General features: G+C 38.7%; 1 protein-coding gene across 2 annotated transcripts in view; it reads left to right on the forward strand.

Moving 5' to 3' along the window:
- CRYBG1 (crystallin beta-gamma domain containing 1) overlaps nucleotides 1–13,908 on the forward strand; it is a 95,733-nt gene that overhangs the window by 59,712 nt on the left and 22,113 nt on the right. The window contains exons 4-14 of one of the 2 annotated variants that reach the window (XM_059468906.1): nucleotides 1,501–2,947; nucleotides 3,026–3,202; nucleotides 5,671–5,718; nucleotides 5,831–5,949; nucleotides 7,285–7,447; nucleotides 8,387–8,526; nucleotides 11,506–11,632; nucleotides 11,959–11,994; nucleotides 12,383–12,525; nucleotides 12,774–12,900; nucleotides 12,992–13,137. In XM_059468906.1, coding sequence (XP_059324889.1) covers nucleotides 1,501–2,947; nucleotides 3,026–3,202; nucleotides 5,671–5,718; nucleotides 5,831–5,949; nucleotides 7,285–7,447; nucleotides 8,387–8,526; nucleotides 11,506–11,632; nucleotides 11,959–11,994; nucleotides 12,383–12,525; nucleotides 12,774–12,900; nucleotides 12,992–13,137 — 2,673 coding nt within the window. The remainder of the gene's footprint in view (nucleotides 1–1,500; nucleotides 2,948–3,025; nucleotides 3,203–5,670; nucleotides 5,719–5,830; nucleotides 5,950–7,284; nucleotides 7,448–8,386; nucleotides 8,527–11,505; nucleotides 11,633–11,958; nucleotides 11,995–12,382; nucleotides 12,526–12,773; nucleotides 12,901–12,991; nucleotides 13,138–13,908) is intronic. The other variant, XM_059468907.1, reaches the window with a different exon arrangement.

Raw genomic sequence — 13,908 nt, forward strand, 5'->3', positions numbered from 1 at the left:
AAAAGGCTTTGAGCAACCTGGTCTAGTGGGAGGTGTCCCTGCCCATGTAGGGGAGTAGAGGTTAGATGATCTTTTAAGATCCATTGCAGCCTCTTAATAGTCTATGATTTATGATTTTAACAGTTGCTCCCTGTATAGATTTGTAGATAACTATTTTTGAATCTTCCTGTTATTTCAGTAAGTTTGTTCCTCATGGTATTCCCAAGAAATAAAGCTTGTACAATGGAGAGTCTTGCATTAAAAGGCTTTAATTTCTTACTTGGGATGGAACACTTGAGGCAGAGGGGAATGGATCTCATATTTTGGGTTGTTCCTATATCTCACACCTCTTTCTTGGGCTGAGCAGCTGCCTGAGAACTTAGTGAGCACAGTTTGTGTAGGTAAAAGAAGAAGAAAGCACTTAAATGCCAGAATCATCCATTGATTGGTAGAGCATTTGGGACCCTGGAGATTGCTGCAAGCTATTTTCTTTTCATCTCCCACCTTTGTCAGTTTTCATGTAGGGCAGTTGCTACCTGTCCTCCTACTGCTGTGTCCCCAGGTTCCTCTTTGGAGAACAGGACTGTCTTGGAAGTGATGGGCTCCTTGACACTCCTTAGATCTGACTGATTAATTTTGAAGCCATCTGCCTTGCATCTTCACAGCTGTGCATACTGTACAGTATGTAGCAGCAAGTTACACGGACAAATAATTTTTTCTAGTTGTAGGTATTCAGAGAAAAGAGCTTGAAACACTCAGCTGAGCCTTCTCCTGTAGCACAGGAGTACTGTGTGCATGTACTTGTACATGCCTCTCTGTCTACTCTGACAGAAAAGATTTGTGTTTCCAAATTCAATTCTTGTAAAATTATTAGGCTTAGTTTACACAATTTAAATTGTTAGCTAAGTTTACATGAAGGAAGTGGAGGAGTCCTCACATGTTGTGTTCGCTTAGCCAGGGTGGTGCTGCAATGCTTGGGGACACCTAACAATTTCTGCAAGCACTCATGAGAGTGGAAGAGTTTTCACTCAATTTGAGGTTGCTTCTGCAGTGTAGGTGTAAAAGCTGCAAAGAATCTGGTCAGATGTCTTCAAAACTCATTGGAGAGAATATGTAAATGTTAACCAGCTCATTATCACCTTAATGAATTGGGATTTGTTTTCTAAACTCTGTAGGGAATTGCATGTTTATAATTTATTCTGCCTATTCAGTACTAAGTGTTAATGTCTGTCAGTCATAAGTAGTTGAATTCTCTGCCTCAATTGCAGATGCTGTAAGTTGCTGTGTTTGTTTTACTAACCTGAAAGAACTAAGTACATGTTTGAAATACATACTCCTTATTTAGTGTCTTAATTTTTTTAATCCATATAGTTACTCCTCTTTTAGTTGATTCCTTTTGAGATATCAAAATTTGAATTAAGTCTGTGGTTTATAATTCTACTTTTTATTGTTTTGAAAATTGCTACAAGCCTGTTCAAGATTAATTAAAGATGTCACTCTGTGTCACTTTGCCTCCTGTAGTCCAGCCAAACCGAAGAACATAGAGCTGAATTTTAAAACACCTACAAATCAAGACAGTTTAGAAAGTGAGCCGGACACTCTTGAAAAACCAGTTAATAAAACTAACAGCAACATTGCCAACAAAATTTCCTTGTTTGAAAACAAATGTGCTAGCCAGAGCCAGAGACCTACTGACATCCCTGCTTCAAAAAATAATGCTGTACCAAGCACATTTGTTGGCAGAGCAAAGCTGAAATTTGGAAAACAACCTAAAGAAAACGAACAGCCTGATAAAACATTAAATAAGCAAAGCAGTCGCCAGAAGTTATTTGAGAATGGGACACTGGAGAAAGAAAGCACTGCAGAGTTTAAAGGCAAAAATGGAGAAATCTTTACCTCTTATGAGGATATTGGGAAGACAACAGAACTTAAAGTAAAAGCTGCCATATCCCTTTTTAACCAAAGCAGCAAAAGTGATGCTGGTAGTATCTCTCTGAAGCAACCAGAATCAGAATTAACCACAGCAAAGAAAGAAAGTTCACCTTTTAAACTGCCTTTGCACTCACCTGTAAAAACTGAAAATGCTCAAGATCCTTTCTACCAAAGAAATTGCACAAGCTCAGAATTCCATAGAAATGAAGAAAAAGTGCTACCAAACACAGAGGCTTTATCACCGTGCAATGAAGATAAATATCCTCTACCATCTCAGGTGTCCAGATCAGAATTTAAGATGGAAAATGGAAATAAAAAGGTAAAGCCAGGAGATTTGAACTTTGCAGCACTGCAGTATGATGACAGCAATCAAGACAGTGTGTTGGAATCAGAGCACAACAACAACACACAAAAGAGCCCAGGGGAAACCTGTAATGGATCTGCTGAAGATGACAGCATTTTTGATTCCCCATCTGACATGAAGAAGTTTGCTGAAACAATAAAAAACTTGGACAGCTCAGTTTGTTTACCCCAGAAAAAGAAGAGGTCAAAGCTTCCCAAGTCTCCAGCACCCCACTTTGCAATGCCTCCCATTCATGAAGACAACTTGGAGAAAGTATTTGATCCCAGTGTATTTACTTTTGGTTTGGGACTGAGGAGGGAAAAAACACAGGATCTGTTACCAGCACAACAAATTAAAATGCAAAGCCTGGAAACAATAGCCAAAGTCAGGCCCAAGCGTGCATCAGCAGAGCAAAGTATCATATTCAAAGCTCTGCAGTCATGTAGAGAGGAACCTGCCTTTGCTCAGGAAATAAATGGAAAAGAGAACATTGACTGTACAGATGGTGAAATTAAGAGATCACGGCTTGAAAAAAGCTCCCTCTTCTCAAGCTTGCTGTCTTCTAAAGAAAAGTTTTTTGGCTCTTCTGTCGCTTCAGTAAGTAACACAGCAGCTTTTGCAACTGACTCCTTGGGGATGCCTCCTTTACAACAGGATGTTTCTGGGCCATTCATCATGCCTCAAAAATCTGAGGTAATAAAGATCATTCAGGAAGTGGAACAATGTTTGCTGACCTGCTGAATGACTGTTAATTTTGGTTTTGCAATTCAGTCTCTTTCAGATGTGAAGTTTCCAAGTTTTGTGGAGAAGTACCTGCAAGCAGATAGTGCCAAAAAAGAACTAAGTTTACAAATGCCCAACTATGGCAATCCTGAGAAAAGTTTTTCGAGCTGGTTAGGAACGAGCAGATACGAATCAAATGTCCCCCCTGGTTTATTAGATGTGGATGTAAGTATTGTGCTTTTAAAAAGCTGCCTGAAAAGTTATCCAGCTTTTATGTTTTGGATAGACAATGTGCATACCTTGTTTTGTTTCCCCTCTTTGGGATATATATAGATTATAAATGCATAGAGGTGAACTTAGGTATGGTACTAGTTTTATCTGAAAAGGAAAATGAGACTTTTTGCAAATATGAATGGAAAGCATTTTTTGAATATGTCTTTGTACTTGAATTTGTGTTATATTGAAACAAATCTTATGCTAACTTTAATTTTTTATTGCAAATTAGTAGAATTCTTTCTATGAACTTCAGAAAGCTTCTGTTGAAGTAATCTTTCTTCTCTTCCAACAAAACATTTAGCCATTGTACAGTTAAATAAGTAACAGAGCAATTTTTTTTTTACCTCTCTATTGCATTCCCATTGGCAGAAAAATATATATATTCTTTAATAATATTGTTATAACTGGATAGTAGTGATTGTTGAAAGTGCTACTACAGTGCAGAGCTGTCCTTTGGTCTGATTACAAGCATCTGTTCTTCATGACTGAAGATAGACCTATGTTTTCCCCTCAGAGCAACTTTAATATGGAATATATTTGTAATTTCTGTTTTTAAAATGATGAACCAATGTCCTGTAGTATTTGCTATTTCTGTTAATGTAAGCCCTTATTGTGACCAGAGAAGAGAACTATAATCAGGAGATCTAAAAACCATGGGAAGAGATATGTTTTCTAAAGTTTAATACAGCCCCATGAATGGGACCTGTGGAATTGAAGCAGCATGTAAGAAGTTTGATAAATACTTTCCAAAGCTAATGGTTGTCTGCTATAGCAGTTCTGCTAAAAGGAGTGAGGTAGTAGAATTAGCTCCTTTCTTTGTCACCTTGCAGGAGGCAACCATCCATAGTAGCTTGCAGTTCTGAGAATGTAGATTCTTCCCTTATGGGGAAGTTTTTTAAATTAGAGTGGAGAGGAAAATTAAGGGGATTATTTACAGCAGAGTAGATTTATATTACCAGTTAAAGAGGCTTTCTTATTCTGTTGGTCCTGTTTGGATTTAAAAACTTGAATTTAAAGCTAAGTGCCTAGCATTGTCTTAGTTTGTTTTTTGCTGCTTAAACTGTTTTTCTTGAGTGGGTTTCAATTTTGCAGTAGACTGTGGAGGTCTGATACAGCAGTGGAGTGTGTACATACCTAAGACTTTAGGCTTCATACCTAACCCTTTAGGCTTCAAAGGGTTTCTGGATTTCTGGGGCACTGTTGCTGACTGAAATGTTTTGCTCAAAGGGTTTCTGGATTTCTGTGGCACTGCTGCTGACTGAAATGTTTTGCTCAAGTTAGGAATCAGAAATGTTTCTGTGAGGTGTACCTGCTGTGCATCTTCCACTGACTAAGAAAATGGTGATGCAATGGCTAGTGGGTAATGTGAAGGAAGCGGTAAGGGCAGCCCAAAACAATGACTTTGGCATTCCTCAAAACACAGAACAAGTTTTAACTGGAATTGAAGCGCAGGCTAAAAACCAAGTCGTGCTTCAACATGTCTTGATGATGCCTACAAAAACCTGGTGGTGGTTAAGAAGTGCCTTGGGACCACTGCCTGCTCTGCATATTAACTACCATGTTCTCTTTAATTCTTTGCATGTGTTGCTGGTTGCCTATTTAGGGGCAGGATCTGTTTTTGTCTTTTTGTTTGTGTGAATCATTCCTAGAAGAGCAGGACCCTGTCCCAGAATGAACACTCCTATCCTTGCTAGGAAACCAAACACATAATTTCAGTGCTTGCTTTATTGGTTTGAAGGTGACGTGATGCAACCACAACTTTCCCATGTATTCTATATCATACAATTTACTGCTGACTTCAGCATTGTTTTAGATTTTGTATACCTCCATGTGTTTTAGTTGTTCTGAATATTTTTAGTTTATCACTTAGTGCTCAGTCTCATGTTCTTTGAGGAAACTTGTTACAAAATTGATTATGCAGGTTAGCTCATACATGTATGTACCATCATGCATCCTCAGTATTTTCATATATTTCTTAAAAATACACTATGCTTTATGGCTTGACATTTCTAGACATTTCAACTCATCTTTATTATTGTACAGCATGTACTTCATCAGTGGCAGTTTTTAAAGCAGTCTCTTGGTATTGAAGTCCTGGGCTATGTAGGAAAATTATCAGGATGATTTTAAAGCATTTCAGATCTAAGGTTAGTCAACTTCAGTGAGATGATAACTCAGAGTTTTTAAAAAGTGTATAAATTTATGCATTTGTGACAAGATGGTGCTCTGCAAGGCAAAGTAGAGATTGAAGTGGTAAGTAGGTATAGTTGAAAGGTTACCATCTTTTACTATTCAGAGTATTTTTTATTTTGTTCTATTAGCCCTTTTTCTATAGCTGAGTATCTTTATTGAAAATGCTTTTGACTTTGTGGGGTTTTTTTTGTGATTTTTTTTTTTCTCTTCTCACTATCTATTAGACACTTCCAAGAAATGGACAAAGTAAAATCAATCCCAGACCTGGCAAGGTAAGATCAATTTAAATAGTTTTAGTGTTCCTTTCTATATTTAAAGCTTAGGAAGATAGAACTATACGTTACTGGTCTGTTTTTCTGTTTTGTTGGATTTTTTTTAACACAGCTGGTGATATACTGTGACTCAGACTGTCAGAAAGCTGGCATTGAAGTTTTCCATGATGTTCCAGATTGCAGTTCTTGGGTTCTGTCACCAACAATTTTAGTTAAAGTCATCAGAGGATGGTAAGACATCAATTTTTACTTTTTATGCAAAGATTTTTACTCTGTCCAAGAATGTTTTGAAGCAGAACTGGCATGTGATTCACAGTAAGCCTGGCTTGTAACAATGTAGAACTGTGAGCAAGAAATAGGGCATTTTTACCTCTGCAGCAGGAAGTTCTGAGCTGGAAAACCTATTTCACTGACTAATTCAGTGAGTATTAGCATCTGGCAGGGTGTGAGATGTCACCAGGCATAGGTGTGGGATGAAATGACAGATTCTGTTCATGCCCTTCAATTCCTCTGGTCATTAGGGATTCTGGTATAGTATTTGGATTGGGCTAAAAGGCTGGCAAATAAGTTTTAAGCTAGGTCTTACATAATTGTTTCCTGACTAAAGGAATAGGATGGTACTGTAGAGATAATTAATTGACTGTTTCTCTGACAAAAGGAGGGATTTTGCTCTAAAAGCTGTATTGCCTAAGAGTAATTCAAAGCAAGTTCATCTCCTGCTTTCTTCATAGCATCAACAGAGGGGCCATTAGCAGTGTGGCTAGCACAGCAAGTTATGCTGTGGCCAGGCTATAATGCAGTCAAATAGCAGGTTCTCAAAAGTAATTATCTGATAGTGAGGTGCAGACACAAGGGCTAGCCACAGTAGGAGGTACTGGGAAGCAAACTGATTGCTGTTTAGCTTCAGAAAGCTGGAACAAAAACCTTTTGATCTCTGTAAACCAGGTTGTCTTTTCTAGCATGGTCTAGAGGGACTGGGTCTGAGGTTTTTCCTCTTTCCATTGAGAGCCTGAGCGAAGGATTTGTATTTGCAGATGGATAAAGTTCTTATTTAGTTATTTATTCTGTTCTGCCATTAAAAATGAAATTGTCCTTGTCTTCTGAGCAGTCTTGTCATCCTCTGGAACATCTACCCCAGCTCCTGTGGAACTCCAGGCTGTTGTTCACAGGATCCAAGCAACTTGTCTGTTAATACACGATGCAGCAGTCTGCAGTGTCATTGTCTTCTCTGATGTACAAATTGGTTCTGATTAGTATCTCATATGAAGTCTAGTATTCAGATACAGTAGTCCTTGCTGTCCCAAATTATCAGTTTTATAAGGTGGAGGAGTTTTTTGTGAAAGTATAATTTAACAGTAGACATTTTTGTTTTTATCATTGTTTTTAAAGGTATCATAGAGACTGAAAATGGCTTGAATCAGCCATCAGGTGAATAAGATGTATTGGAGAAATGGCAAGGGTTTGGAAACAGTACTGTGTATGAAACAATTTGTGGGATCATGATTTTTGCAAATCACACTTGATAAAGCACCATGAAAAATTAGATTTTTAAAATTTTATTTTAAGCTGGATACTCTATGAAAAACCAAATTTTGAAGGCCCCTCTATTCCATTGGAAGAAGGAGAGTTGGAACTCACAGATATTTGGGGTGCAGGTGCTTCTGAAGAGCAAAGTGACTGCACATCTCAAAAGCCTGCAGTGATTGGTTCAATAAAACATGTTGTTAAGGCAAGTAATATAAGTCAAAATTTTTTTTATAGATCTTAAAGTATAATGATGTTTTATACTGATAGAGAGTGAGATTGGTCTATTAGGACACAAGTGTAACAAGAGCTACAAGTGCATGAAGCAATATTCTATGTTGAATTTCCTGTTTAATCAGAAAATGCATGTGGGGGCTTTTGTGCAGTGGGGCTTGTGGTAACATCAAGAGGAAGGACAGGGTAGGAGCAGAACTTGGTGGGCTTTATTAGAATAGCCACCAAAATGCTGCATTCAGCATATGCTTTGTAGTCTGGTCAGTGTCAGGAAAAGCATCCCAGAAAACCACCAATAATTTGGTATTTTCAAAATAGGGCTTTTACCTTTTTTTCAAATACAAACCAAATTTGCACTCAATACAGACTTCAGTGTGAAACACCAAACTTTGGTTTGCCTGATATGGGCAAACTTACCAGTGAGTTTCACACATGATGGAACATCTTTTCTGTGCACTTTTAACCTGCCATTAAGTAGTTGCAATTGCAGGTTACCAAAACAAGCACAAGCTATAAAGTAGTTTGAGTAGGAAAGGGAAAAGGAGGTATATTGTTTGTAACTACAATTCTTGTTTAAGTTGCAGTTCTCTTCAAGGATGGCTTGTTTGTTATTATCTTAGGATTTAATTTGCTAGAGGAGATGTTAAATGATGAAAGAAGATGCATTCCTGCCTAGATGGCAGAAAGTAAACAATGTAAATGCTGATTAGAGATTGACTGTCTTGCTTCAAACAGAGACAGGCAAACTGGCTTAGCTATACTTTTATTATAGGCATCTAATAGCAGTAGCAATTGACAAGGGGGGAAACAATTTAAAATAAACAGGTGTTTCAAAACTGATTTAGTTATGCACAGTAATTATAGAACTCCCAGCACAGATCAAGTGATTATGGCAATCTTCATTTTTCAGGATTACAGGGTTTGCCGAATTGATTTGTATACAGAGCCTGAAGGGTTAGGAATCGTGACTTCCTTTTTTGATGACACTGAAGAAACAGGGGTGTTTGGAACCACTCAGAAGACTTGTTCTATTAAAGTGCATTGGGGCATGTAAGTATGCAGCTCTGTATGAATGTGGAGTGTGATGACAGGAATTTGGTTTAAACCATTGGTTACACCTGTCAGACTCGTGAGCAGGCTATATTTATTCTAGTCCTATATTTTGGCAGTCTATTTGTTGACAGTAGAGTTAGTACATCACTGTAATGCTTCACTCTTGTGCAGTCTGACCTAGAATGCTTTGTTAGAGCTAGATTTTCTTCTGCTTGTGTGTAGTAAATACTGAATAACCCTTGTGTATTTGTAGCCAAGGAATGAGTTTGCCTCTTCTGCTTTTTCTCATTCAGCCAAACTTAACATAAGTGAGGGTGGGGAATGGATTGTTATAATAAGACCACATTTCCCACTTTCTTTCTACTAAACTTGAAGTCCTCCAAAGAAGAAAATTTTTTAAAGTCCTTCCGTTATAAACTTAGTGCTTTAGAGAGTCCATATGTGACCTTGTTGTATTTCACAGTGCATTTTGATCTGGTTTTTTTATGGTGATGTGCAATACAAAGATGTTATGTCACCTGAAAATATCTGGCCATCTGAGTTAGGAGAGTAATATTGTGAACTAAGCAAGCTTTTATGAGAAAGGAGACCTCTAAGGAGCAATCCAGGTGCTGTACCAGTATTAGTTTTTGTGGCTTAATAAACAAACTAGTAAATTGTTATGGAAAACATGCTTCGAAGTAGTACTGGGAAAAGTATGCAGAAGAGAGAAAGAAGCTTCTTTCCGAAAAAGTGAGACTGGAGCCACTTCCAGTCATCCTGCAGAACTTCTTACAGACCTTGGTTGTTAGCTGTTATGTTTGGGCACTGATAGCACCTGCCTTGCTGCAAATAGTCTAACTATCAAAAGCTGCCCAGCTGAAGGCAGGTGTTAACATATCACTTTTTATAGAAATATGTAAAGCAAAGATGTTTCAAATCTAACAAATGATATACAGACATTTTTGTTGTTAGGCAAAGGGTATTTTATCTGAGTAAATATTTACACCTTGATTTGTGGAAAAAAATGAAGCATTTTGGTATGTGGGCAAATTTGAAGATGTCCAAGTAGTTGGTTCTCTGACAGGAAGTTATTTCTGGTGAACAGCAAACTCAATCCAAATTACATGTCTTGCAAGAGTAAGGAAATCAGATATGTTATTTGCAGGTTAATTGTTAATTCACTTCATCTATGTCTCCATTTTATTTCTGTCTCACTTAAAAGCTATCTGTAAAATTACAGGGTTTTTTTGGAAGAAGGCAGAGCCTGTGCACATCTGAGTTGTCTTTATTTTGCATTAGTGTAACAGCATTGTTTTACTAAATCTACGTGAGCTCTTGCTGCTTTAATATCTCTTGCATTTGTATCCCTGAAGGAAAGCAGACTTTTTTTTCTTTATTTTCCCCAGGAAGTGAAAAATACTATTTTTCAACTGTCTTTCTCAGATATCTGTTTATTAGTCCAGTGTAGAAAGAAGTCATTTCCATGAGAAATTCTGCAGATGGCTGCTGCTTTTTTGCATGTTGCAGGGTTAGGGGATTTTTTGCCTTTAGTTTACAAGCATGACATGGTTCACTGTGTTGGCAGGTGAGGGAGGTTCTGATTCTGAGTCACCTTGCCATGTGGGTGTGGTTGTATCATCTTAAAGTTTCCCAGTGTTCATGCTTAATTGCTGTTTGTTGAAAGCTGCCAACAAAAATGAGTCAATGCACCTTTATCTTCTGACTGTACTCTCTCCTTGTTCTTCCATGTGTGTCAGTTCTTGCAGTGAAGTTAGTCATAGAATCCCTTAGGATGGAAAAGGCCTTGTAAGAGCATCCAGTACCACCATTAACCCAACTCTGCCAAGGCCACCACTAAACCATGTCCCTAAGCACCACTACTGCACATCTTTTGAATACCTACAGGGACTCCATCACTTCCCTGAGCAGCCTGTTAGAATGATTGAAAACTCTTTCAGTGAATTATTTTTTCCTAATATCCAGTCTAAACCTCCACAGGTGCAGCTTGAGGCCACTTCCACTTGTCTAGTCACTACCTGGCTACAGCCTCCCTTCAAGGCAGTTGTAAAGAGCAGTGAGGTCTCACCAGAGTCTCATTCTTTCCAGGCTGAGCACCTCCAGCTCCTTCAGCCATTCTTATTAGACTTGTGCTCCAGACCTTTCACCAGCTCCATTGTCCCCTTCCAGACATGATCCAGCCCCTCAATGTTCTTGGTGTAGTGAGGAGCCCAAAACTGATCCTGAGACACAGAATTTGAGGTGTGGCCTCACCAATGTTGAGTACAGGGGGACAGTCACTGTCCTGGTCCTGCTGGCTACACTGTTGCTGACACAGACCAGGATGCCATTGGCCTTCTTGGCCACCTGGGCACAGCTGGCTCATGTATAACTGCTGTTGACCAGCACCCCCAGGTCTTTTTCTGTCCAGCAGCTTTTCAGCCACTCTTTCCCAGTCCTGAAGCACTGCTTGGGAATGTTGTGACCTGGCACTTTCCCATGTTGAACCTCATCCCATTGGCCTTGGCCCATTGATTCAGATCCCCCTGTAAAGATTTCTTACCCTTCAACAGATCACCCAACTTCTCCCACCCAGCTTCTTGTCATCTGCAAAACAGCTGAGAGAGCACTCAAACCCCCTCATCCAAATCATTAATATTAAGGTATTAAACAGAATTTACCCCAGTACTGAGCCCTTGGAAGTACCATGTGTGACCAGCCGCAAGCCAAGGGTTTACTGAGTGGTGTGAATACGGGGCACACCATGTATCAAACATTCTGCTACAGACAGTAATGAAACTGAAGTACCTTGCTTGGAGCCATGTGTCTGCAATGAAACTATACCAATTTGAGCCAGTTTATATTAGCTTGGAATCTCCCTTTAAAGGGAACAATGATCTTGTTCCTAAAGTAAGCATATTGTCTTGTTCTTTACTGTTCAGAAATGTTCTGGGGGTTTTATGTCTTACTTTCGTCCCTCCACCCCTCTGCTTCCAGATGGCTTCTTTATGAAGAACCTGGTTTCCAGGGAGTCCCTTTAATGTTGGAGCCTGGTGAATATCCTAATTTATTATTCTGGGAGAAGAAGGAAGCCTACATTAGGTCCATGAGACCCTTGAAAATGGTAAACTACTGCTATTACTTATAGGTTAAATGACCTATGTTTATGTGTTAGAAATAATGTATTAAGGTGTTTAGATTTCAAGACTTAGAAAAATGTTGCTCTTTAAAAAAAACTGATATTTTTGGTCTATAAAATTCTTGAATTTACAACATTTGATTTCATCCATCTTTGCCATTAATCTGCCATTTGTTTTCACTTGCACTCTTTAAGGAATATTTCATCTTAGTCCTGATTTTTTGCAAAGAACTGATGACTTGTAGAGACATCAACAAGTTTCTAATTCATGAACAGCTTAATTTTTTCTTCTTTTTTCTTCCTTTTAACAGGGTGGTCGCAAAGTTGAATTCAGTGGGGAGCCAAAGGTAAAAGTTGATTGTCCAAAGCTGTTTTACAGCACATGAACTACACATGGGTAGATAAGTATGCTTTGATTGGATACTGATGCTTTACTGGGTAGCCATTTTTTATGTGACCACACCATGAAAATACAACTTCTGTTACATTTCTGCATCCCTCACATGCATAAATGACAGTATTAACAGCAATCCAGATGATGCAGATGGGTAATGAATGCTCAAGCCCTCACATTGCATCTCTAGTGGAAAGGCCTCTTGTAGAGGAGAGAGAGATCCCACTACTTGGTTTCATCATTTTGCATTCTCCATCTATTTGCCCATGCTAAAGAAACTGTCTGTTGTCAGAATTCATCATCCTCCCTGCAATTTTTCTTTTCCTTCATTTCTACTCCAGGTAATTGTTTATGAGAAGCCTTTCTTTGAAGGAAAGCGTGTGGAAATAGAATCGGAGGTCTTTATGCTTGATGACAAGGAATCAGAAGACAAGACAAGACTTCCACTTACATCAGTGGGATCCATGAAAGTACTGGGAGGAGTGTAAGTGTGGAAAAGTGGTATTTATCCTCCAGCTGAAGTAGTAACTCCATAGGCTGGAAGTTGCAGTGGACAAATCCAGTTCTTGTTTATTTTGTTTTTGTATTTTTGGGTTGAGGTATGCACCAGGGTTAAATTTAAAAATATTCCCAGCAAAAGAATAAATATTACATATCTATATCTGCTCCATGAAAACATGGAGTGGCACTTGTCTGTTTTCACGTTCAGACTCTATTGTTGTTGTTGTTCAGCTGGGTTGCTTACGAGAAGCCTGGGTTTGAAGGCCACCAGTACCTGCTGGAAGAAGGAGCGTATCGGGATTGGGCAGACTGGGGTGGCTACGATGAGGAGGTGCAGTCCCTGCGACCAATTGTTGGTGTAAGTTCCAAGAACACACAGCAGGCATTTCCTGAGTGCTCTGAGATGTCATGTGGCACTTTCCTTATGGTGCTCCTCCTTGTTTTAACAGGACTTCACAAGCTCCCATATGATAATGTACAGTGAAAAAGACTTTGGATCAAAGGGTTCCAATATCAACGTGTTAGGTATCATTTCCAATTTGAAAGACACTGGATATGGGCTGAGGACACAGTCTATAAATGTGCTAAGTGGCGTGTAAGTGCTATTTTTATTCATTCCTTCATTTTAGATATGCTGGTCTTTATAGAAATTGATGGTGTTTGCAGCTGTTTTTTGGGACTCTGACTTCTATATGTAGTCTTCAGATAAAATTTTCTGCCCTTGACTACAGAATGTGAAAAGTAAAGTTTTGGTGAATATGTACAGTAAATCATCTTTCTTCTTACAATAAGATAAGATGGTCCCAGGAAGCATTGACTTTCTGCTACACAGAGTATGAAAGCATATGAAAGCATGAGATGAGATTTCATCAAGAGAGGAATAGCTTGTTCTTGTGGCTGCATTTGTTTGAAGCATTTCAACAGCAAAATTGTTATGGAAATAGTTTCCAATTTTAAAACTACTTTCCAGGCTTCTTGCATTTGACCAGAGGTAGATTCCTTGCTCTTGTGTTTTAAATAGAGATAACTTTTACTATACTCACTAATACCTTCTGATACTAGGGAGAGTAACTGTTCTGAAAATTAGCATTGCTTTTGCAGTGAATCCTGTAGGTTTAACAGTGGTTTAGTGCTGTGGTGTTGGTGTTTATTGTTTGTTTGGGGTTTTGTTAAACATAGAGTTCCCAAAAGTGTGTACTAGCCCTGGCCATTAACAAAACACCTCTTAGTGCCATGAGTGCTATCACATGCAGTTAATCAGCTGATAGACTTTGCTGTTTGTTTAGTCAAGTCCATCAACTGCAGACTGAGTTTCACAGCCTTGCAGGCCATATCAAATGCTGACAAATTGCTGATTTGCAGCAAT

The sequence above is a fragment of the Ammospiza nelsoni genome, chromosome 3, assembly GCF_027579445.1.
Source record: "Ammospiza nelsoni isolate bAmmNel1 chromosome 3, bAmmNel1.pri, whole genome shotgun sequence".
Lineage (NCBI taxonomy): Eukaryota > Metazoa > Chordata > Aves > Passeriformes > Passerellidae > Ammospiza > Ammospiza nelsoni.